This window comes from Balaenoptera acutorostrata, chromosome 16, assembly GCF_949987535.1.
Source record: "Balaenoptera acutorostrata chromosome 16, mBalAcu1.1, whole genome shotgun sequence".
Lineage (NCBI taxonomy): Eukaryota > Metazoa > Chordata > Mammalia > Artiodactyla > Balaenopteridae > Balaenoptera > Balaenoptera acutorostrata.
Window position 1 is genome coordinate 78,280,239 of NC_080079.1, and position 25,861 is coordinate 78,306,099.

General features: G+C 38.4%; 1 protein-coding gene across 7 annotated transcripts in view; it reads left to right on the forward strand.

Moving 5' to 3' along the window:
* RYR2 (ryanodine receptor 2) overlaps positions 1–25,861 on the forward strand; it is a 429,286-nt gene that overhangs the window by 166,142 nt on the left and 237,283 nt on the right. For all 7 annotated transcript variants that reach the window (XM_057530902.1, XM_057530903.1, XM_057530904.1 and 4 more), the window contains exons 24-27: positions 7,058–7,232; positions 21,739–21,947; positions 22,575–22,927; positions 25,562–25,676. In XM_057530902.1, the coding sequence (XP_057386885.1) occupies positions 7,058–7,232; positions 21,739–21,947; positions 22,575–22,927; positions 25,562–25,676 (852 nt within the window). The remainder of the gene's footprint in view (positions 1–7,057; positions 7,233–21,738; positions 21,948–22,574; positions 22,928–25,561; positions 25,677–25,861) is intronic.

Here is a 25,861-nt window from a genome sequence, read left to right on the forward strand (position 1 = left end):
AGGAGGGGCACAATTACAGCAAAATCAAATCCCATAACTGCTGGGTGGGTGACTCACAGACTGGACAACACTTATACCACAGAAGTCCACCCACTGGAGTGAAGGTTCTGAGCCCCACATCAGGCTTCCCAACCTGGGGATCCGGAAATGGGAGGAAGAATTCCTAGAGAATCAGACTTTGAAGGCTAGCAGCATTGAATTGCAGGAGTGCGACAGGACTGGGGAAAACAGAGACTCCACTCTTGGAGGGCACACACAAAGTAGTGTTGGGACCCAGGGGAAGGAGCAGTGACCTTATAGGAGACTGAACCAGACCTACCTCCTGGTGTTGGAGGGTCTCCTGCAGAGGTGGGGGGGTGGCTGTGGCTCACCGTGAGGACAAGGACACTAGCAGCAGAAGTTCTGGGAAGTACTCCTTGGCATGAGCCCACCCAGAGTCTGCCATTAGCCCCAGCAAAGAGCCGGGTAGGCTCCAGTGTTGGATCGCCTCAGGCCAAACAACCAACAGGGAGGGAACCCAGCCACACCCATCAGCAGACAAGCAGGTTAAAGTTTTACTGAGCTCTGCCCACCAGAGCAATACCCAGCTCTACCCCCCACCAGTCCCTCCCATCAGAAAACTTGCACAAACCTCTTAGATAGCCTCATCCACCAGAGGGCAGACAGCAGAAGCAAGGAGAAATACAGTCCTGCAGCCTGTGGAACAAAAACCACATTCACACAAAGATAGACGTGATGAAAAGGCAGTGGGCTCTGTACTAGATGAAGGAACAAGATGAAACCCCAGAAAAACAACTAAATGAAGTGGAGATAGGCAGCCTTCCAAAAAAAGTTCAGAATAATGATAATGAAGATGATCCAGGACCTCGGAAAAAGAATGGAGGCAAAGATCGAGAAGATGGAAGAAATGTTTAACAAAAATCTAGAAGAATTAAAGAACAAACACCTAGAAGAATTAAAGAACAAACAGAGATGAACAATACAATAACTGAAATGAAAAATACCCAAGAAGGAATCGATAGCAGAATAACTGAGGCAGAAGAACAGATAAGTGACCTGGAAGACAGAATGGTGGAATTCACTGCCATGGAACAAAATAAAGAAAAAAGGATGAAAAGAAATGAAGACAGCCTAAGAGACCTTTGGGACAACATTAAACGCAACAACATTTGCATTATAGGGGTCCCAGAAGGAGAAGAGACAAAGAAAGGACCTGAGAAAATATTTGAAGAGATTATAGTCGAAAACTTCCCTAAGATGGGAAAGGAAATAGCCACCCAAGTCCAGGAAGCACAGAGAGTCCCATACAGGATAAACACAAGGAGAAACACGCCAAGACACATAGTAATCAAATTGACAAAAATTAAAGACAAAGAAAAATTATTGAAAGCAACAAGGGAAAAACGACAAATAACGTACAAGGGAACTCCCATAAGGTTAACAGCTGATTCCTCAGCAGAAACTCTACAAGCCAGAAGGGAGTAGCATGATATATTTAAAGTGATGGAAGGGAAGAACCTACAGCCAAGATTACTCTACCCAGCAAGGATCTCATTCAGATTCGACGGAGAAATCAAAAGCTTTACAGACGAGTAAAAGCTAAGAGAATTCAGCACCACCAAACCAGCTTTACAACAAATGCTAAAGGAACTTCTGTAAGTGGGAAACACAAGAGAAGAAAAGGACATACAAAAACAAACCCATAACAATTAAGAAGATGGTAATAGTAACATGCATATTGATAATTACCTTAAACATGAATGGATTAAATGCTCTAACCAAAAGACACAGTGTCGCTGAATGGATATGAAAACAGGACCCATATATATGCTGTCTACAAGAGACCCACTTCAGACCTAGGGACACATACAGACTGAAAGTGAGGGGATGGAAGAAGATATTCCATGCAAATGGAAATCAGAAGAAAGCTGGAGTAACAACACTCATATCAGATAAACTAGACTTTAAAATAAAGAATGTTACAAGAGACAAAGAAGGACACTACATAATGATCAAGGGATCAATCCAAGAAGAAGATATAACAATTATAAATATATATGCACCCAACATAGGAGCACCTCAATGCATAAGGCAACTGCTAACAGCTATAAAAGAGGAAATCGACAGTCACACAATAATAGTGGGAGACTTTAACACCCCACTTATACCAATGGACAGATCATCCAAACAGAAAATTAATAAGGAAACACAAGCTTTAAATGACACAATAGACCAGATAGATTTAATTGATATTTATAGGACATTCCATTCAAAAACAGCATATTACACTTTCTTCTCAAGTGCACACAGAACATTCTCTAGGATAGATCACATCTTGGGTCACAAATCAAGCCTCAGTAAATTTAAGAAAATTGAAATCATATTAAGCATCTTTTCTGACCACAACACTATGAGATTAGAAATGAATTACAGGGAAAAAAACGTAAAAAACACAAAATACATGGAGGCTAAATAATATGTTACTAAATATCCAAGAGATCACTGAAGAAATTAAAGAGGAAATCAGAAAATACCTAGAGACAAATTACAATGAAAACACGATGATCCAAAACCTATGGGATGCAGCAAAAGCAGTTCTAAGAGGGAAGTTTATAGCTATACAAGCCTACCTCAGGAAACAAGAAAAATTTCAAATAAACAATCTCACCTTACACTTAAAGGAACTAGAGAAAGAAGGACAAACAAAACACAAAGTTAGTAGAAGGAAAGAAATCATAAAGATCAGAGCAGGAATAAATGGAATAGAAACAAAGAAAACAGTAGGAAAGATCAATAAAACTAAAAGCTGGTTCTTTGAGAAGATAAACAAAGTTGATAAACCATTATCCAGACTCATCAAGAAAAAGAGGGAGAGGACTCAAATCAATAAAATTAGAAATGAAAAAGGAGAAGTTACAACCTATACCACAGAAATACAGCGCATCCTAAGAGACTACTACAAGCAACTCTATGCCAATAAAATAGACAACCTGGAAGAAATGGATAAATTCTTAGAAATGTATAACCTTCCAAGACTGAACCGGGAAGAAATAGAAAATATGAAGAGATCACAAGTACTGAAGTTGAAACTGTGATTAAAAATCTTCCAACAAACAAACAAGCTCAAAACCAGATGGCTTCACAGGCGAATTCTATCAGACATTTAGAGAAGAGCTACCACCCATCCTTCTCAAACTCTTCCCAAAAATTGCAGAGGAAGGAACACTTCCAAACTCATTCTGTGAGGCCACCATCACTCTGATACCAAAACCAGACAAAGATACTACAGAAAAAGAAATTACAGACGTATATCACTGATGAATATAGATGCAAAAGTCTTCAACAAAATGCTAGCAAACAGAATCGAACAGCACATTAAAAGGATCATACACCATGATCAAGTGGGATTTATCCCAGGGATGCAAGGATTCTTCAATATATGCAAATCAATTAATGTGATACACCATATTAACAAACTGAAGAATAAAACCCATATGATTATCTCAAGAGATGCAGAAAAAGCTTTTGATGAAATTCAACACCAATTTGTGATAAAAACTCTCCAGAAAGTGGGCATAGAGGGAACCTACCTCAACATAATAAAGGCCATATATGACAAACCCACAGCAAACATCATTGTCAATGGTGAAAAACTGAAAGCATTTCCACTAAGTTCAGGAACAAGACAAGGATGTCCACTCTGGCCACTATTATTCAACATAGTTTTGGAAGTCCTAGCCATGGCAGTCAGAGAAGAAAAGGAAATAAAAGGAATACAAATTGGAAAAGAAGAAGTAAAGCCGTCACTTTTTGCAGATGACATGATACTATACATAGAGAATCCTAAAGATTGCACCAGAAAACTACTAAAGCTAATCAATGAATTTGGTAAAGTTTCAGGATACAATATTAATGCACAGAAATCTCTTGCATTCCTATACACTAATGATGAAAAATCTGAAAGAGAAATTAAGGAAACATTCCCATTTACCACTGCAACAAAAAGAATAAAATATCTAGGAATAAACCTACCTAAGGGGACAAAAGACCTGTATGCAGAAAACTATAAGACACTGATGAAAGCAATTAAAGATGATACAAACAGATGGAGAGATATACCATGTTCTTGGATTGGAAGAATCAATATTGTGAAAATGACTGTAGTACGCAAAGCAATCTACAGATTCAATGCAATCCCTATCAAATTACCAATGGCATTTCTTACAGAACTAGAACAAAAAAATCTTAAAATTTGTATGGAGACACAAAAGACCCCAAATAGCCAAAGCAGTCTTGAGGGGAAAAAATGGAGCTGGAGGAATCAGACTCTCTGTCTTCGGACTATACTACAAAGCTACAGTCATCAAGACAATATGGTACTGGCACAAAAACAGAAATATAGATCAATGGAACAGGATAGAAAGCCCAGAGATAAACCCTTGCACCTATGGTCCACTAATCTATGACAAAGGAGACAAGGATATACAATGGAGAAAAGACAGTCTCTTCAATAGGTGGTGCTGGGAAAACTGGACAGCTACCTATAAAAGAATGAAATTAGAATACTCCCTAACACCATACACAAAAATAAACTCAGAATGGATTAGAGACCTAAATGTAAGACCGGACACTATAAAACTCTTAGAGGAAAGCATAGAAGAAAACTCTTTGACATAAATCATAGCAAGATCTTTTTTGATCCACCTCCTAGAGTAATGGAAATAAAAACAAAAATAAACAAATGGGTCCTAATGAAACATCAAAGCTTTTGCACAGCAAAGGAAACCATAAACCAGACGAAAAGACAACCCTCAGAATGGGAGAAAATATTTGCAAACGAAGCAACCAACAAAGGATTCATTTCCAAAATATATAAACAGCTCATGCAGCTCAATATTAAAAAAACAACCCAATCAGAAAATAGGCAGAAGACCTAAATAGACATTTCTCCAAAGAAGACATACAGATGGCCAAGAAGCACATGAAAAGCTGCTCAGCATCACTAATTATTAGAGAAATGCAAATCAAAACTACAATGAGGTATCACCTCACACCAGTTAGAATGGCCATCATCAAAAAAATCTACAAACAACAAATGCTGGAGAGGGTGTGGAGAAAAGGGAACCCTCTTGCACTGTTGGTGGGAATGTAAATTGAGACAGCCACTATGGAGAACAGTATGGAGGTTCCTTAAAAAACTAAGAATTACCATATGACCCAGCAATCCCACTACTGGGCATATACCCAGAGAAAACCATCATTCAAAAAGGCACATGCACCCCAGTGTTCATTGCAGCACTATTTACAATAGCCAGGTCATGGAAGCAACCTAAATGCCCATTGACAGATGAATGGATAAAGAAGATGTGGCACATATATACAATGGAATATTACTCAGCCATAGAAAGGAAGGAAATTGGGTCATTTGTAGAGACGTGGATGGATCTAGAGACTGTCATACAGAGTGAAGTAAGTCAGAAAGAGAAAAACAAATATCGTATATTAACGTATATATGTGGAACCTAGAAAAATGGTACAAATGAACCCGTTTTCAGGGCAGAAATAGAGACACAGATGTAGGGAACAAACGTATGGACACCAAGGGGGGGGGTATGTGGCAGGAGGTGGTGGTGGTATGTTGAATTGCGAGATTGGGATTGACATATATACACTAATATGTATAAAATGGATGACTAATAAGAGCCTGTATATAAAAATAAATAAAATAAAATTCAAAAATTATAAAAAAAGAAACATATTATTAGGAATATCAAGCCAAAAACTTAAAAAATAATAAAAAAATAAAAATACAAAATACGTATTATGAACACAGCCGTATAGAATAATAATAGGCTCTTTGGGGGGATGAAATTATTGACATTTTATTTTTTTATTCTATTTTTATTTCCTAATTTTTTTCAGTGAATTGGTATTCCTTTTGAAGGAAAAAAGTATTTTCTAATTAAAAAAAGAAAATTAGAATAAATAAGCAATCATGAAGAGATTTGACACCTGGGTACCCAGGTGTGTGTGTGGGAAAGCATTTCTAGGCTGTAAATTAATGTTGTGTCTTCTAGGACAACTGACCCACTGTGTTCTGAAATATTACATTTCCTGAATCCTGTTTTTTATTTCAGATGGAAAAATTTAACACCTTTTGATACCTAATTTAGTTTAAAAATTTAAAAAGTACCATGTGTTATGCTTTAGAAGAATCAAATCATTGTTTTGCATTGGTGACTAAATCCCCTTATATGTCAGTTCACAGTGAAGGTGATACTTTAGGGAAAAAGTTAAAGATTTATCTGACAAAATGTTTAATATAACTAATTTTGTATCTATAAGTCAGTGGAACATACTTATAGATTAAAAAGTGACATTTATCCTATATTTCAAAGATATTTATGAGATTTCATGTGTGTTATATAAGGCAGTGTTGACATGTATATTCAATTTTTGGCTTACTATTTCAGTAAATATCTTGAGAATATATTTAAGTTTGATTTGAACCTTTTTTGATTTTAGTATGTACTGAAATGCTTCTAGATTTCTGTTTTGCTGAAGTGCGAGTGCCTTTGCTTCCAAGGAGTGGGATTTTATTTTGAAATAGATGAAAACTAGAGTGTCATTTTCTCTGATCAGTTCCCAGTTGAGTCTCTGCTCATACTTCTCTGTATTTGGGGGAGTAGACAGAAACAACCCATATCCTGGGAAGCATTCATTGTAGTGAGAATAATAAATTTCTAAAGAGACAGTTTTTCTTTTAATAGAAAAGATGTGGGGTTAGATTTTTTAAATATTAGACTCTGAAAATCATGAAATAGCATTTGGGTTTTTCTCAAGATTTAGTAACATACAATGTTAATATCAGGGGTTCAGCATCCCCACATTGGTGGACACCTCCACATTGCTTTGTGCATTTCTGTAGACAGATGTGCTGACTATACTCCTTCCTCCCGCTGCGTTAATACAAAGGCTACTGTGAGTCATGCCGATTAGGGGTGGGTGGGTGCTGTTCTGCTGGCTTTCTCTGTGACAATGACTCTTCTGTCCCTAGGCCCAGCGGTGGCACCAGGGCAACGAGCACTATGGGCGCTCTTGGCAAGCAGGCGATGTTGTGGGGTGTATGGTTGACATGACAGAACGTACCATGACGTTCACACTGAACGGCGAAATCCTTCTTGATGATTCGGGTTCAGAATTGGCTTTCAAGGACTTTGATGTTGGTGATGGTAAGTGTACTGCATCTCGTGTCGTTTTCAGGTTTGGGGCACAGTAAAGCTCTTTGTTCTGATGCCTCTTGACCAGCCATCTTGGTTTGAGGGTGAGCCAGCAGGTGAGTTGCACCTGTAGATCACAAGGTTGCCATGTGGCTTATTTGGTTCAACACCCTTGAAATTACTTTAGCAGAAACTGTTTCTCTGGTACTTAGCTAGGATTCCCATAAGGCAGAAATGGGTTTTATGAGTGTGAATAAGAAAATAAATGGCAGGCAAAAGGACAGTTTTCCACAAATATTAAATGTTCGTTTAGAACTTCCCTGTTTAATCAACTGCTTATGGCTTCTATCTGTTCATTCATTTCAAAAAAAAAAAAAAAAATGTAATGAGAACCTACCAAGTATCAGGCCCTCTGCTGGATGCTGAGATGACAAAGCTGTCCTATCTTTAGGCAGATGACAGTACACCAGGGGAAGTTCTCACTTGTATAATTTCTATTCAGTGAATAAGTTCTAAAATAAAGAAATGCAGAAAGTTCTATGGAAGCACAATGCAGGGAAAAAATACCTCTGCCTGTGGGGCTCTGAGATGACCTTGAACAGGGTTGTAAGAAAAGGACAAAAGCCCTTTATGAAGCAAATGAGAAGGTAGGTGTTCTTTAGAGCTGTATTTCAGTAGACTGGCCACATGGGGTTATTTGAATTTACATTAATTTAAGTGAAATAGATTAAAAAATTGAGTTTCTTAGTGGCACTTGCTACATTCCAAGTGCTCAGTAGGGTCCTATAGCTAATGGTGCCCTATTGGACAGCAGAGGTAGAGAAGATTTACATCATCACTGAAAGTTCTATTGGATAGTGTTAATCTAGAGCATATAAACAAGATAATATCTAACAAAATATTTTATAAATATCTCATTTCAAAATGAGCTAACAGTTTTTTTCAAAATGGCTTTGAATATATCCTATTACTTGAATATATATGTATATACAGTCTTGGATTTTAAGATATACCCCAATAAATACTTTTAATATTCTGTAAACTTGTTGCCAATCCTCAAAAAGTTAGCCAGCTCATTATTTGCATTAAGTTCTATAGTTATTCATTCAACAAGCTTTTGAGCAGGTATGACCATCATTTCTCAAACACAGGTTTGTGAAAATAATAGGAATTTTGCATTTTTATAACTTAATTTCTATTTTGCACACCTGTATCGCGGGGTGGCGGGTGAAACTGCTGCCGAGAACGCAGCCTGTGTGCACTGGCGCCAAATCACATCTCAGAGCAGAGTTTTGGGTGAGGTAGAAAAGAATAGCTTTAGTGCTTTGCCAGGCAAAGGGGGACACAGTGGGCCCCTGCCCTTGAAAACTGTGTGCCCCAACCTGGGAGGATTTGGTGAGGAGTTTTATAGCATTGGTTCAAGGGCAGGGTTGCTGATAAGATTAGGGTGTGTGCAGGGCCTGCAGTCCTTTAATCTGGTCTGAGGTAATCTAATGAGTTTCTGTGGTTCCTTTAATCTGGAATGAAGAATGCTGACATCTTCCATTTGTTGGGGGTTTAGTTCTGTAAAGAGCTTAAAGGTATTGTTATATGTATCCCTTGAGGCAGAGCCAGGACCCTGCCTCAGGGCTGCACTATTGTTTCTTGGCTGTTCCTCCCTTGTTTCTGCATCCCCTCCCTTCCCTGATTAGCAACTGTTCAAATCTGCCCTTTGGAACTCAAGGAAGGTCGTGGAGGCTGGGGTCTGTTCCCTACAAGCAAGAAACAGGAGACACAGAAAGGCCTTTGGCCCCAGGAGCCCCAAGGGTCCTGCTCGGTTTGAAAACTGGCCCTCTAACCTTCCATCACTTATCTCCCCTCCTGTAGTATTGCTTTTAGCAGTGTCAGTATATCACAGGGAAGGTGGGAGAAGAACTTTTTTCTATGTTATCTGTCTGTACTGTCCACTACTATGGATATGACCTGTGATTTTGGGTTTTTTTTAATTGGTTGTTATTTTAAAATGCTTGCATGTTATGCTTTTCTTCTCATGAAGTTAAATTCTCGAAATGCCTATGTGAGTTTTACTTGTTTGACTTATATGATGTAGATTCACAGAATGATGTTAGAATTATAAACAATGCACAATGCCCATTCATACTATTTAAGCACATAATGTTCATGCTACCGCCATGTCACAGAGACCAATTACCATTGTAGTGATGAGCTAGGCTCTGAGGTGAGTCTGAGTGGCACAGTCATATAAACAACTTTGTTTTTTGACTTTACACTTCACGTAATTTGGAAAATTTTAAAAATGACTTGAAACTTATCCTGATAACTCAATTGTCGAGTTAATGCAGCACTCTGATGAACTGTCTGAAAATTTTATGGTCCATCAGTTGGATTATTGTTGGATGTGTTGGGACATATCCTTTTGGTCTCTAAGGCAGGTGATAAATTTTATTTAGCCATGACCATTAACTAGTAACTTTTTAGGGGTTAGTCGTAATTCCACATTTTCTGCCATAAGAAGGACTACAGAGTTTATCCATGCCTGTGACTTCCAAACGCTTTTTGGGAGTGGAAGTTTTCCTATTCCTCCCTATTAACTTTACACAGCTTCTTAAAAAATACAGTGGAACTGCTCTGGGTGAAACTACAATGTGAGGCCCTGAGTTGAGCTCCCTAACTCACCCACCACCACTGAAAGTGAGCCCTGGGGATATCTATGACTCAAAGAAGCATGTTCGAGAAACCGTTAATTTAGGAATATACTGTTGTTGCTGAAGTACTAAAGAGGTTTCATAAGTGCTCTATTTTCAAATTGTTCTTATACCTAGCTTGTCTTTATGTCTGTGCCATGCTTGATTTGGTATTTTTTAACATCTTCAGAATTTCTTTTTGTTGCTGCAGAGATAGCTCAGTCATATGTAAAGCAATCAAAAGAACTGTGTGCTAAGACGGATAAAAAATTTTCTATATATAAAGTATATACATATACATGCACGCACACTCTGCAGATCCTATCTGATCAGCTTGGTAGACAACATGGCTAAACATATTTTGATGTCTCTGCCTTTTGTACAGTTTACACAACTGAAATGATGTCTTGACCAGTATAAGTTGTTTCTAGATAACGTCAAAAGGAAAATCACAAAAATCTTTGAAAGACTGATGGGGTCATCCAGTTAAATCCAGGTGGAGATAACAGCCATACAGTTAGTTCCAGTGAGGATCTGGTTATTCCATAAAGATGCAGGCAGGGCTCATCTAAAAAGCTACAGATCTCTTTCCCATATAGGGACTGCACTTGCCCTCAGTGACCACAGACTTGACCTTAAAGCTCATATGTGAACTGGACAAAGAGCAAATTGCTGAGATACACTGGTCTCTGGTAGAAGAACAAGATCTGTTAGCCTCTCATCTCCCCTCAAAGGACCAGAACTTACATGGTCGAGATCAAGAGCATTGTGTAGTGCTGGAGTGGAGTTTTCAGACTTTAAAAGCTATTTCATCTATGTGGCAGGTCCTCTTTTAGGATTCTCCCTTCTATTTGATTTTTTAAAAAATATCTCTTCAGAATATCTCTAAGTAAAACAAACAGATTAATTGAATCTTCATTTTTCAAAGAGTCCTCTGGCTGTAATGTCAACAGAGGAATAGTGCTGACAAGTGCAGATGCCGTCCCTGGTAAGGTTTTCTGTGAATTTTTCCTCATCTCTTCCTACCATTGTACTGACAAACATTCAGGATCGAGAATGGGGAGAGTCCAGGAAAAGAGCTGGCAGTACCCTCTGTTGTAGGCAGAATTTTAAGACTGCAACCTCTAGGAGGCCTGATCCCTGGTGGACATGCCATGTATAACCCTCTCTTCTTGAGTGTGGGCAGAATCTGAATATGATGGGGTATAGGTCTCATGATTAGGTTACTAACCAGTTGACTTTGAGTTAATCCAGCGGAGATTAGCCATATGGGCCTGACCTAATCAGGTGAGCTCTTCAAAGAGATTGGTTCCTTCTTGAAGTCAGAGAGATCCAAAGTGTGAGATAAAATCTCCTGGACCGCAAGGAACAAACTGTTGTGGTGTGAGAGGGCCACATGGTGGAAATCTGAGAACAGCCCCTGGTTGATAGCTGGCAAGAAAAAGGAGACCTCGGTCCTACAGCCACAAAGAACTGAATTCATTTAACAGCCAGGGAGCTTGAAAGAGGATTCCGAGCCTCAGATGAAAACACAGTCCAGCCAGTACCTTGATTTCATCCTCATGACGCTAAGCAGAGAACCCCAGTCATGCCATACCTGGACTTCTGACCTACAGAACTAGGAGGTAATAAATGGGCATTATTTTAAACTGATAAGTTTGTGGTAGTTTGTTCAACAGCAATGGAAAACAAATACATTGATCAATACATTTTTAGTTTCAACTGAACCTTCAGACTCAGAAAACTATCAAAGGGCATCCTTAGTGCCTGTCTACTCAGAAAGGTAGAGAACAGGAATTAATGCTTGCAAGCTGGTCTACCTCAAGCATTTTTCTTCATCACGAATCTTTAGATGTATTCCCCCAGTCCATACACAGTTGACTAATCAGGAGTTAATTTTATCACAAATTAAGTTGCCCGTAACATAGAAGACATTCTAACTTTTACCCACAGAGGTCTGGTAGCCAATCGAGATATGATGCCCCATAGCAAGAACCTGAAAGGGGTTCTTCTGATTCATCCAGAGTCTAGTTCATCTTATCAAAGCCAGAGATTATTCCATATCAAATTTGAGACTGAAGCTTTTTTTTTAAATTATAATTTTTATATGGAGCGTGCCTTGATATACTTCCTCAGGAGCCCAGTGGAGATGATTCTTACCATGTTAGGTGGGGGACAAGAACAGGGCTAGTAGAGAATAAATATATTTTTGTATATCTTACCACATTGTTCTTTTGATTGCTTTACTAGCCAATATATTTATGTCTGAGCTGACATTCTCTATAGCAATAAGAAGAAATGATGAAGATGGTAAAAATCCCAAAGCAAGCATGGCACAGATATAAAGACAGGTAGATGTGAGAGGAATTTAAATATAGAGCATTTATAAACTCTTTTAGTACTTCAGTTTATTCTTGTGCTAAAAAGGCTCTTGTCCTAAATTGGTTTTCAAACTTGTAATAGACAAGAAAAAGAAATTGGAAATGTTAAGAATTGGAATAAGAGGAACAGCAGTCTATAATTATCTGCAGATAATTTAATCATTTGCAAAGAAAACCCTAAAGAATCTACAGACATTACTAGGAATAACTGGAGCATTTAGCAAGGTAGCATTTCTATACTAACAGGAAACCTGGAAAACTAAATTAAATAGCAGATACCATTTACAGTAACATCAGGTGTTTTCAGTAATCACTAGTTATCACTGTAACAGAAGGTGTACAATACTTTTACAGAGAAAATCACTGAACTTTATTGAGAGGTAAACTTTACTGTGAAATTTATAACAGAAGGTGTACAATACTTTTACAGAGAAAATCACTGAACTTTATTGAGAGGTAAACTTTACTATGAAATTTATCATATATGGTCAACTGATCTTTGACAAGCATAACAAAAATGCATAGTGAGGATAGTGTCATCTCTTTCATAACTGGCGTTGGGATAATAGGATATTCATATACAAAGAATGAAATTGGACCCTTATCTAATTTTGAACCACACAGAAAATGTTTTTGTGACTGTACACAACATGATTTTGGACTATACACAGAAATCAACTCAAAATGGATTAAAAACTTTAACATTAGACTTGAAACTGTAAAACCCGAAGAAGAAAATATAGGGGAGAAACTATTTGACAGTGGCCTTGGCAATGATTTTTTCAACCACAAGAAAAGTCAGCAGAAGGAAAAATGGACAAGTGGAATTAAACTAAAACCTTTCTGCACAACAAAGGAAACCGTGAACACAACGAAAAGGCAACCTATGGAATGGGAGAAAATATTTGCAAATCATATATCTCATAAAGGGTAATCCAAAATATATAAGGAACTCCTGCAACTCTGTAGCACAAACCAAAACCAAAACCAAACAAACAAAAAACAAATAACCCATTTTAAAAATGGGCAAAGAAACTGAACAGATATATAAAGTGCTCTCCATCACTAATCAGCAGGGAAGGGCAAGTCAAAAACACGAGATATCATCTCACACCTGTAAGAACATTTATAGTAAAAAAAAAACTAAAGGTAACAAATGTTGGTGAGGGTGTGGAGAAAAGGGAACCCTGGTGCACTGTTGGTGGGAATGTAAATTGGTGCAGCCACTGTGGAAAACAGTATGGAGGTTTCTCAAAAAATTAAAACTGTAACTACCATATGCTGCAGCAAAACCACTTCTGGATATAGATCTGAAGGAATAGAAATTAGGATCTCAAGGAGATCTCTGCACTCCCATGTTCATTGCAGGGTTACTCACAATAGCCAAGATATGGAAACAACCTAAGTGTCTGTGGATAGATGAATAAATAAAGAAAATGTCTGTGGTATTTTGCTATGGCAACCCTAGGAAATTAATACACAACCCCTCTGTGCTTATATCCCATACTCATCTAGAACCATTTTCAATTTACTCTTAAATGTGCAAGAGCTTCATGTTACCAGTAATTTGAAGAGCTAATCATATCGTTAATTTAAAGCAAGGCAGAGAGTCATTTAACATCTTGCCAGATGGTGAAAGAATAGTTATTTTGTCTGGAGATTACCTGCGTTTTACAAAGTAGGCTCTGGGACATATCTTGCGTTGTGTAAATGTCTCATTACACTGGAGCTTTTTCAAGCTTGTCAGCTCTTCTGTAAGTAAAGATGATCTCAGGGCCCTCGGGTTCTACACCCGTAATGATGATAATCAAATCCAGAAAGGATGCTTTTAATTCTGTATCTGCCACTTGAAAGGACAGTAAGCAAAACTGAATTCCTGGTGCTGAGACTGCATGGAATTCCTTTCCTTGGCAGAAAACCAGAAGAATATTTTTGTAATTAAAATAGCTGCATAGCTTTAGGCAGAAAAGACCTGTAAGGAAAAAGAGAGGGATAACTTTCCATTATTGATTTTATTTTGCTGCCTTTAAAAAAAGAAAGAAAGAAAGAAAAAAACAGAATATAGAACCGTCAGTCTATACTTATAATACAATATTCTTTTTACCCTCAGTTGAAATATGCACTATTTGGCAGATGTGTATGGCTCATCCAGAAGAGTAGCTGTCAACACGGTGTGAGATAAGGTTGGGTCTGTTCTGTCCCAAATACCTACCTTCCTGACTCCATCATAACATCTGTCCATTCTGTCACTAGTGACACTCTGTACAACTTGCTGTTGGTACAGACCTGGGACCTAGGTTTGTTATCAGACCCGGGAAAGTAACGTTATTGGGAATCACCCTAGTTAAAAATAAACTATTGTTAAAGGAAGGAAGAAGTTAGGAGTATGACTCACTGCAGTGGAGCAATTCAAACAGTCAGGGAATTGGGTTGGGACACTACATATTTTGAGTGAAGATAAAGACAGTTATAAAGTGGTAGACAAATTCTAAAGAATATGAAGATGATGGAAACCAGCATAATCAGTCTCATAGTTTTCCCTGGAATCAGAAAGGGAAGCTATCCTAGAAACACTCTGGATATTTCCAGGAATGAAACTCTTAAATATGTACTACATTCATGGAATACTTCAAGCAGTGAGGAGATTTTTAATATTTAGTGTTAAATTTCAGATTATTATTTAATATATATCTTTTGAGCTTATGTGTATGTAATCTAAACAACATGTTGTTTGGGGAAATTCATTGTGAAATGATTGGGGAATTCAGTGAAAATCAAACTGCTTAGCCTAAACTGATCAGTTAATTGACAGTTAAATTTTATATATTGATGAACAGAGGAAATTTCTACCTTACAGACCATTTTGAGAATGAATAAAGTTGATAGGTGGTTAATGAGGTAATTTGTGTATATACTAGCCTATCCGCAAATTGGCAGTTTTGCATATAGTGAATGTATGTTTGAGGTACTAGAAGGAGTAATACAGATGTACACCACCAATGGCTTATTTACAACACCAATGGCTTATTATCTATGAATGCTATAGAGCCAAACAGCAAGATTTAATGTTTAAATAATACTGAAAAGATCAAGGAATCAGAATAAAGGATGTCAGAACCCTGTGTATATTAAACGTTCTTTTTTTCTGGATTTGAACTGATGGAGAGAATGTGATGGCTTTAAAATGATATTCAAGGTCAAAAATAAAAATTCTACTGCTTTGATTATCTGAAATAAACCAAGAGCCAGGAAGAAAGTATGGGACTGTCCCTCTTGTTCCAGCATTGATGTTACAGAGTCCATGCATTAAAGATGCATTTGCATCATGGAAAATTCCCTAAGACCTCACTTAGCATAATTCCTTAATTCATTTTCGAAGCCAACATGAAATAGAAGCAACAAATATCATGTCTGAAGCCCTGGGTTCTAGACCCTATTCTGAAAATCATTCTTCCTATATGATCTTGGGCAAATGGCCAGCCCCTCTGTTTTCATATCCTTAAAATAAAAAACACTAATTGGAAATGGTCTTTTCATGCCCCTTGCAAGTCTAAAGAGCCCAGAAATCTAAGGCAAGTGTTTTTTGTTTTTGTTTTTCCCTCCTTCTCTGCATTCTTGATTCAACTTTTAGCATCCCATTTAACTAGCTGTAGGACCTTAGTTAGACAAGATGATTTAACATCTTAGTTGTTTCCTCATCTTGAAAAATGGGGTTAATATTTAATAATAAATGGGAGGTCTTCTCTGGCAGTCCAGTGGTCAAGACTCCGTGCTTCCACTGCAAGGGGCGTGGGTTCAATCCCTGGTGGGGGAACTAAGATCCTGCATGCCACACAACGTGGCCAAATTTTTTTTTAAAAAGCATAATAATAATAATAATGAATGGAAAAGTGCTTACATGTTATCTGGCACATAGTAGGTCACCAGTAAATGTTACCCTTCCTTCTGATCAAATAACTCAAATTTACATGTTAGTGTAATATCGGCCATTTTTATCTGCTTTTGGCCGTTTGGTTTGGCTTGTAAATGTTGATTCCTATCTGTGTTTTAGAAAATTTGAAATCCGAAATCGTATATTCTTAGGAAAAGCTGGTACGCTTGTGACCTGCTTTATCTTCTTTTCATGCTGGCCTCTCAGCACCACATCCTGTGACCGCCACTTCTTTTGCTGGACTTGCATGCTCCCAACACACCCCTCTGCTCAGGAGCGAAGAGGCTTCTCAACAGAGAAAGTTAAAATTTGCTGTAGCCATCTGTCTTTTGTTGGAGGAAGCAGTTTAGCCATAAGCTGTAGCTACTGTTTTAACAGATTTACAAATAGCTAGGGCGGGTCTGGCACAGGCCCAAGTAACCAATTGGACTCATGTGTACTAATTTAAGACCCACTGCCAGGAAGAAAACTTCCCTTAGATACATCAGACTTTGTTATTTGCAGGGTGTCAGTTAAGGTAACTGGAATAGAAGATCGAGAACACAAAGGACAGGAAGGTAGGACCAACATTTCACCTGTGCCGGGGGGGGGGGTGTGTGTGAATTTGTGGAAGTCTGTTTCATTGGGTTGGAATATTTTTGCGTTCAGCATACCTCAAGCTAATAAAGAATTGAACCTCAGTTATCATGTTTTGCTGTGGGAAATGATTAAGAGTGAGGTCATTTATCAACTCGTCTTGTGTAATTCATGGCAAAACATTCCATCAGTCCTGATAGCATTTATGACTTCCTGACATTGTGTTATGTATATTGGTAACTATTTATTTATTCATTATCTGCCTTCTCTACATAAAGATAAGCTCCGGAAAGGTAGGGACTCCTTTTTGTTCTGTTCACAGCTGTATTTCCAGTGCCTAGAATAGTGGTTGGTACCTGGTCGGTGTTCTTTAGATATTTTCCAAATGGAGGGACCTGATACACAATGTTTGAATGTTGAAAACTTAGAGTAGGAGTTGGCAAACTAAGGTCTGAGGGCCACATCCAGCCTGCCACCAGTTTTTGTGAGTAAAGCTTTATTGGAACACAGCCATGCTCCTTTGTTTACATGTTATCTGTGGCTGCTTTTGCTCTGTAACACAGGCTTGAGTAGTTTTCACAGAGACCATATGGTCCAGGAAACCTAAAATCTCTACTCTCTGGTGATTTACAGGCCTGAGTTAAAGCACAGAGCTTGAGATCTGGCAGACCTGGGTTTCTTTTCTGGCCACTTAGCTGTGATTTAAGCCGAGATTGGACTTAAATCACTGGAAAAAGACAATAATGATTCCTGTCTCAATGAATTGTGGTTAACGGTCACTGAGATGAACACTCAGGGAATTAGCTGCTGTTAGGGAGCCTTGTGTGGTAAGCATTTCATCTGTTGTCAACACATTTATTTGCAGGGCATTGGCCAAATGGAAGTGACTGAGGCCTGGCCCTTTCCCATGTGGTGACTGAAAAGTGCCTGGAGTTTTTCCTCCACTCTCTATCTGCTTTGATACCTTTGCCATGTAGTTGTTCCTGCTGTGATATGCTAATTTAAAAAATGTAGTTTTTAGAAATACCTATTGTTTTATTATCATAACAGCTATTAAAACTGCATCTTCTGAAGTCAGAATACAATTTAATTTTTATTAAGTTCTACTTTATTTAAATTACAAAGAGAAAAAAGTGTAATTTCTACTTATGGATGTACTTTCACAGATAAATTCCTTTAAAGGAGACCAAAACGCTAAAGCAGTGAAAAAACCACCTACTGCTATAAGCTAATGAAAAAGTGTATCTATTTATCTTTCATAAAATTAATATATTCTTTTTGAGCATTTGGAAAATACAAAGGAGTATAAGAAAATGGTTAAAAATTATATTCCCACTACCCAGAGAGAAATTTGACTTTTAATGTGTTTTTCTCCCATTTAAAGGTTTGAGATGTAAAAATAATTTTTTGCCACCTTTTTTAAACTTAATATTATATATAATATGTTGTCCTAAGGCATAAAAGTATTTTAAGCATAACTTGTTGTATTTTTACCAATATCATATTTTGAGAAATGTCAGCCTTTTAGAAAAGTGCAAGAATAGTGCAATGTACACCTGTGTACGCTTCACCTGGAATCACCAGTTTTTAAATGTTGCCATGTTAGTTTTACCTCCCTGTATAGTTTTATTTTGGTGAGCCCTGAACATGATTTTTAATGACTACACCTATTTAATCTTGTGTATGCATCATAATTAACCATTCTCTTATTACGCCTATTTAGTTTCTTTTACCTTTTATTTTCCATTTAAAATTGAGTTTAGTGAGCAGATATATTAAGCACTATACATACAGGATCTTGTTTTTAAAACCATAACCCTAGTGGGTAGATATTACAGAAGAAAGAATTAAAGCTTAGGGAACTTAAGTAACTTGCCAAGAAGTGGTGGAGCTGAAACTTGAATCCAGGTCTCTTGGATTCCAAAGTCCCTGTTCTTAGTCATTTCCCAGGACTGCCTGTCTGCCCTCTACTTAGATGGTGACTCTTCTGCAAAATCTTCCTGACTTCATCTCTCTACTCTTCCTCGGCTCTTAGCACTCCCTCTTTTTAGATGGGTCAGTAGGTTATTTTATTACTTCTTCACTTGTCTCCCCACCGTATTAGACTATGAGAACATTTAGCTGGGTCTGTGTTAGCGACCTAGTATTCCCTGTTTCTGGCACACAGTAGCTGCTCAATAAACATCTGTTGGATAAAGAAATGAATAGGTGAAAGTGTCTTAATGCATATTGCTAAACCACTTTTCATCACTCTTGTACTAGTGTAATTTTATTAGCAAGATTTCTGGTACCAAGCTCACTGCACACTCAGTAGCAATGAGAACTTGAACTTCAGCAACTTGAAGAACATGTTGTTTGGACCATTTTATATCCACATCATTCTTCCACCTTTCTATATGAGAAAGATATAGGTATATCCCATTTTCTTAAATGAATATTTTATTTTTACGAAGGCTGTCATTTGTTGTCATCATTAAATACATATTCATTGAAAAAAATTGTTAAATTGAGAGACATAAAAAGAGGGAAAAAGCATTAAAAATTCCACCATTCTGAAACTTTTTTGATTAAAAAAACCCTTCTGGTGTTTTTGTATCTTTAAAAATAAGCCATATGTTCCATCTTTCTTTCTCGAAATAATACATACTGTGAATATTTTCCTATATATTAATGAACCTTTGAAAACCAGATTTTCAAAAGCTAAGTAGTATACCATCTCCAGGAAAAGAAAAACACATATTTATTGTCCAAACAATATTCTATGATTGTATACATAGCCATAGTGAACAGTTTAGGACACAAATCTTTGCACACAACACTAAATACTTGATTTTTTAGATGAAAATATATCAGACATACAGAAAAGTTCAGATATTAATATAACGAACACCCAAAGATCTACTATGCAGATATTTTAAGATATCCAATAACTTCACTTTTAGAGTAGGAACTCCAACTACATATAAAGTGGTTAGAAAGAAAAATGTTTAGCATCAGCAGAGATGTTTCTGTCTTGGTATCCCCTAGTTTATGTGAAATGGATGTTAGGTTTTCCCGTTTGTGTAAATGTAGTTCAAGCTGTCTCAGATCTATTGCATTTATCCAATCCTTTTCTTTGATTCCTTTGGGGACACTTATTTAAGACAACTTCCTTGACTACTGCATCAAGAGCTGGCAGGTGCAGACACAGCTGTGGATTTTTTAGTTTTAGCTAGAAACTCATCGCTCACACTTCCTTGAACCCAGCTGGATGTGTTCTTGTTTCCCAGTTGGTAATGCTATGATTCAACCATTTATTTAAATATATATTGATGATACAAACTGGGTGAAATCATTATGAATTATCAGATGTAATTTCTATTGTCTTGTGCTGTCTTGAGAGTTATACATTGCTTTCACTGCCACTAATTTCAACAAGGGAAGAAATGGACATCATAATGGTAGAAATCTGTCAGCTTACTCTGAGGGTCCCCTGCTTTTTTTTTTTCCCCCCCCCCCCAGAATATGCTGAGGCCCCACTCCAAATCAATTACCAGAATATCTGGGGGTGGGCCCAGGCATGAGTATTTTTTTTAATTTATTTATTTATTTATTTATTTATTTATGGCTGTGTTGGGTCTTCGTTTCTGTGCGAGGGCTTTCTCTAGTTGTGGCAAGCGGGCGCCACTCTTCATCGCAGTGCGCGGACCTCTCACTATCATGGCCTCTCTTGTTGCGGAGCACAGGCTCCAGATGCGCAGGCTCAGTAGTTGTGGCTCACGGGCTTAGTTGCTCCGCGGCATGTGGGATCTTCCCAGACCAGGGCTCGAACCCGTGTCCCCTGCATTAGCAGGCGGATTCTCAATCACTGCGCCACCAGGGAAGCCCTCCCCTGCTTTTTGGATCTGCAAGTTAGATCCTCTAATTTGTAGTCTGCATCCCAATACTGGCCTTGTTTATTGTGCTGACTACTTGAACTTTCATGTGTAAAATATTACAGAAAGATATGAAGAGTATGTAAATGCCCCTTCCACTGAAAAGTATCATCTCATCCCCTTGCCAGACAGTTAATTACAAAGGACTCAAACAATTAACATAATTAATGTAGTTTCCCCTTTTTATTTAATAATGGAAAGATTAACCATCCCTGCCACACATTGAAATATTTTGGTTTTTTCTTCATTGCTTATTGCTGTTGCTTTTGATTTAGTTTCTTGTTAACTTTTAACTTACTTTTTGATTTCTTATCTTAGCTATTTATGTTAATTTTGCATTACCCTGCTTAATCTATACCGACAGTGACATTGAAGGGAAAGGGACAGATGGAGGAGTTTCAGTAGGATTTTAGCAGCTACTTCCAAATTCTTATTTATATGTATATTTTCCACGCTTAGTTCTAGGGTACCCTAGGGGGAAAAAAAGAGGCAAAATTCTCTTCAAAGATCAAAAGCAGCTATAAGTGAATGAACACCTTTAAAAACGTGGCCTCCAATCCTTTTGTTTTCTTCTTTGAGTTACATGTAAAGCTCAGCTGTGTTTGATGTTTGCACTTTTCAGGCTCTTCGGCAATGCGCTTTGGCACTTACTTCTTATTTTCCCTCTGCAAGAGAGTCACCTGCACTTCGGAGCTGGGAGGCTGTGGGGAGGGGGTTGTGGTCCCCAGGATTTCCGGAGGACTCGGGGCTGTTTAGTAGTTGCCTCATTTTACAGAAGTCCAGGGTGGAAGAAGGGACTTACCTCAGGCCCACATTTAACGAATTATGATGCCAAGAGCAAATACTGGTCTTCTGATCCTCACATTTAATACTTAGTGTCCGTGGTCTCTTTACCCCACTATTATTTTCGCCTCAGGGCAACGGTTCTCACAAAGGGAAGAGTTTTAGAGCAATACTTTTGGTGATTCCATGCTGAAAGGATCTTATACGAATGATACTGAAGATTTTGATGTATTTTTTTTTTCTTCCCAGGATTCATACCTGTATGTAGCCTTGGAGTGGCTCAAGTGGGCAGGATGAACTTTGGAAAGGACGTCAGCACCTTGAAATATTTCACCATCTGTGGCTTACAAGAGAGCTATGAACCATTTGCCGTTAACACGAACAGGGATATTACCATGTGGCTAAGCAAGAGACTTCCTCAGTTTCTCCAAGTTCCACCAAACCATGAGCATATTGAGGTTTGCTTTTCCTTTAGAAATCAGACCATTGCCAAAAACCAGGAGCGGGTGTTCCTACTTGGATAGTTACTATCATTTACTTAAAATGATGTCTCTGCTGTGTTCCACTGTAGGGGAATCTAAGGACAGGATTACCCTCTGATTTTTAGGTACTTATGAGAGGGTGATTAGACTGTTTACCTACAGTTAATGCTCAAACAACTTAGGGATTAATCTGCATATACTTTATAGTCGGCCCTCTGTACCCACGGATTCAGCCAGCCGCGGATTATGTAGTGCTATAGTATTTACTATTGAAAAATATCCACATATAAGTGGATCCAAGCAGTTCAAACCTGCGGTGTTCAAGGGTCAACTGTATATAATTCTTTTTTTATGTAGGCAATGTCAGGCTCAATCTGAATATATACAGTTTTCACATGAATTTCCCAAATCATCTTCTGAGTTAGAAACAGAACTGTGAGTATGTCTGTAACACAGCAATCCCTCTATTTAATGATCTCATTTATGAAATTATGCCACGGGCGGGCCATGTTTTGGATTGTAAAGGTGTGATGCACGTTAGGGTTTTAGAATCAGGAAACTAACAACGATGAGGGTGTGAACAATCACGTCTTCATTTGTTAGGTGACCAGAATAGACGGCACCATCGACAGTTCCCCGTGTTTAAAGGTCACTCAGAGGTCCTTTGGCTCTCAGAACAGCAGCACGGATATCATGTTTTATCGTCTGAGCATGCCCATCGAGTGCGCGGAGGTCTTCTCCAAGACTGCGGCTGGAGGCATCCCGGGCGCCAGTCTCTTTGGGCCCAAGAATGATTTGGAGGATTATGATGTGGATTCGGACTTCGAGGTTCTCATGAAGACAGCTCATGGCCATCTGGTGCCAGATCGAGCGGACAAAGACAAAGAAGCTACAAAACCAGAGTTTAACAACCACAAAGATTATGCTCAGGAAAAGCCCTCTCGTCTGAAACAAAGGTCATTGATATATGCAAAATGATTTTTTTAATTTTTTTTTTTTTTAAATCTCTATTTGCTGCCCATGGGCATTTTTTTTTATAATTAATTAATTAATTAATTTATTTATTTATGACTGTGTTGAGTCTTCGTTTCTGTGCGAGGGCTTTCTCTAGTTGCGGCAAGTGGGGGCCACTCTTCATCGCGGTGCGCGGGCCTCTCACTGTCGTGGCCTCTCTTGTTGCAGAGCACAGGCTCCAGACGCGCAGGCTGAGTAATTGTGGCTCACGGGCCTAGTTGCTCCGTGGCATGTGGGATCTTCCCAGACCAGGGCTCGAACCCGTGTCCCCTGCATTGGCAGGCAGATTCTCAACCACTGCGCCACCAGGGAAGCCCTAATTTTTTTTTTAATTTTAATTTTTTTAATGATTTTGAATATGTAGTTATTATGTTAGGGGATCACAGGAGACGGTAATAGCGGGTAAGGGATTTCCAAGGTCAATTTGTTCTTCCTCTTCCTCCTTCTTTATGTACCAAGGATTCTACAGAAGAAAAAGCAGCCTGTTGGCCATCTAATTTGTTACCACTAACAATCTATCTCAGGAGCTACGTTTTCTATGAATTTTTTTTTATTGTGGTAAAAATAAAATTTACCATCTTAAACATTTTTAAGTGTACAGTTCAGTAGTGCTAAGTATATTCACATTGTTGTGAAACAGATCTCGGAACTTTTTTAGTTTGCAAAACTCTGAAACTCTACACCCATGAAATAACTTGCCTTTTCCAACCTCCCCCAGCCCCTGGTCATCACCATTTTACTTTTTGTTTCTATGAATTTGACTGCTTTAGACACCTCATATAAATGAAATCATACAGTATTTGTCTTTTTGTGACTGACTTATCTCATGTAGCTTAATGTCCTCAAAGTTCATATGTGTTGTAACATATGTCAGAATTCCCTTCCTTTTTAAGGCTGAATGATATTCCAGTGTGTGTATATACACCACATTTTGTTTTTCCATTCATCCACTGATGGGCATTTAGGGAGATTCCACCTCTTGGCTATTGTGAATCATGCTGTTAAGAACTTGGGTGTGCAAATATCTTTTCACAACCCTACTTTCAGTTCTTTTGGATATATACCCAGAAGTGGGATGCCTGGTACTTCTGTAATTAAATTTTTTTTTTAAATAAATTTATTTATTTTATTTATTTATTTTTTTGGCTGCATTGGGTCTTCGTTGCTGCATGTGGGCTTTTCTCTAGTTGCGGCGAGCGGGGGCTACTCTTTGGTTCGGTGCGCAGGCTGCTCATTGCGGTGGCTTCTCTTGTTGCTGAGCACGGGCTCTAGGCACACAGGCTTCAGTAGTTGTGACTCGCGGGCACTAGAGCGCAGACTCAGTAGTTGTGGCGCACGGGCTTAGTTGCTCCACGGCATGTGGGATCTTCCCAGACTAGGGCTCAAACCCATGTCCCCTGCATTGGCAGGCGGGTTCTTAACCACTGTGCCACCAGGGAAGCCCTGTATTTAAATTTTTGAGGAAAAATATTTATATTGTATTCCGTAGCAGTTGTACCATTTTACAATCCCATCAGCACTGCACGAGGGTTCCAATTTCTCCAAGTCTTTGTCAACCCTTGTTACTTTCTGGTTATTTGATAGTAGCCACCCTAATGGGTGTGAAGTGATATCACATTGTGGTTTTGATTTCCATTTCCCTGATGATTAGTGATGTTGAGCATCTTTTCATATGTTTATTGGTCATTTGTATAACATGTTTGGAGAAATGTCTATTCAAGTTCTTGGCCCATTTGTTGATTGGGTCATTTGCATTTTTGTTGCTGAGTTGTAGGAATTCTTTGTGTATTCTAGATATTAACCTTATCAGATATATGATTTGTATTTTCTCCCAAGAGTTAGTTTTTAAGACGTTTATATTTACATTACTGGTTGAACCTTAGAGTATTCTCTCTAAATAGTACTTTTTAATGGATAAGAAGGTAGATTGGGGGCTTCCCTGGTGGTGCAGTGGTTGAGAATCTGCCTGCTAATGCAGGGGACACGGATTCGAGCCCTGGTCTGGGAAGATCCCACATGCCGCGGAGCAACTAGGCCCGTGAGCCACAACTACTGAGCCTGCACGTCTGGAGCCTCTGCTTCGCAACATGAGAGGCCGCGATAGTGAGAGGCCCACGCACCGCGATGAAGAGTGGCCCCCGCTTGCCACAACTAGAGAAAGCCCTCGCACAGAAACGAAGACCCTACACAGCCATAAAAATAAATTTAAAAAATAAATAAATTAATTAATTAAAAAAAAAAAGAAGGTAGATTGTTTTAGCATCCTTTCTTACACTAAATATGAAATTCTCAACCTCAACACTATTGCCACTCTGGGTTAGATAATTATTTATTGTAAGAGTCTGCCTTGTGCATTGAAGGACGGTTAGGCAGGATCCTTCCACCACTAGATGCTAGTGGCACCCCTCCCCCACCAAGTTGTGACAACCAAAAATATCTCCAGATATTGCCAGATATCCTCTTGGGAGCTAATCATCCTGGCTGGCAACCACTCTACTAAGTTAATCCTATGTTTATGTTTGAGATAGGCAGAACATTTTAATGTTGCTTATTCCTAGTCCTCTACTATATTTCAGATTTTTGCTTAGAAGGACAAAGCCAGATTACAGCACCAGCCATTCTGCAAGACTCACAGAAGACGTCCTCGCAGATGAGAGGGACGACTATGATTACTTGATGCAAACGTCCACGGTATGAGGTTGCAGCTTCTGTCATTTATTTCTGTTTGTCAGTGATCATGCTTTGCATTTCAGATAGTTAACATTGATTCGTACTGTTTAGCAAGCTTATTTTTAAAATAATTATTCACTTATATCTTGGGGGCTGAAAAGTTGAAAGACGTATGTATATTCTAATGGATATTATGCAATAAGAGA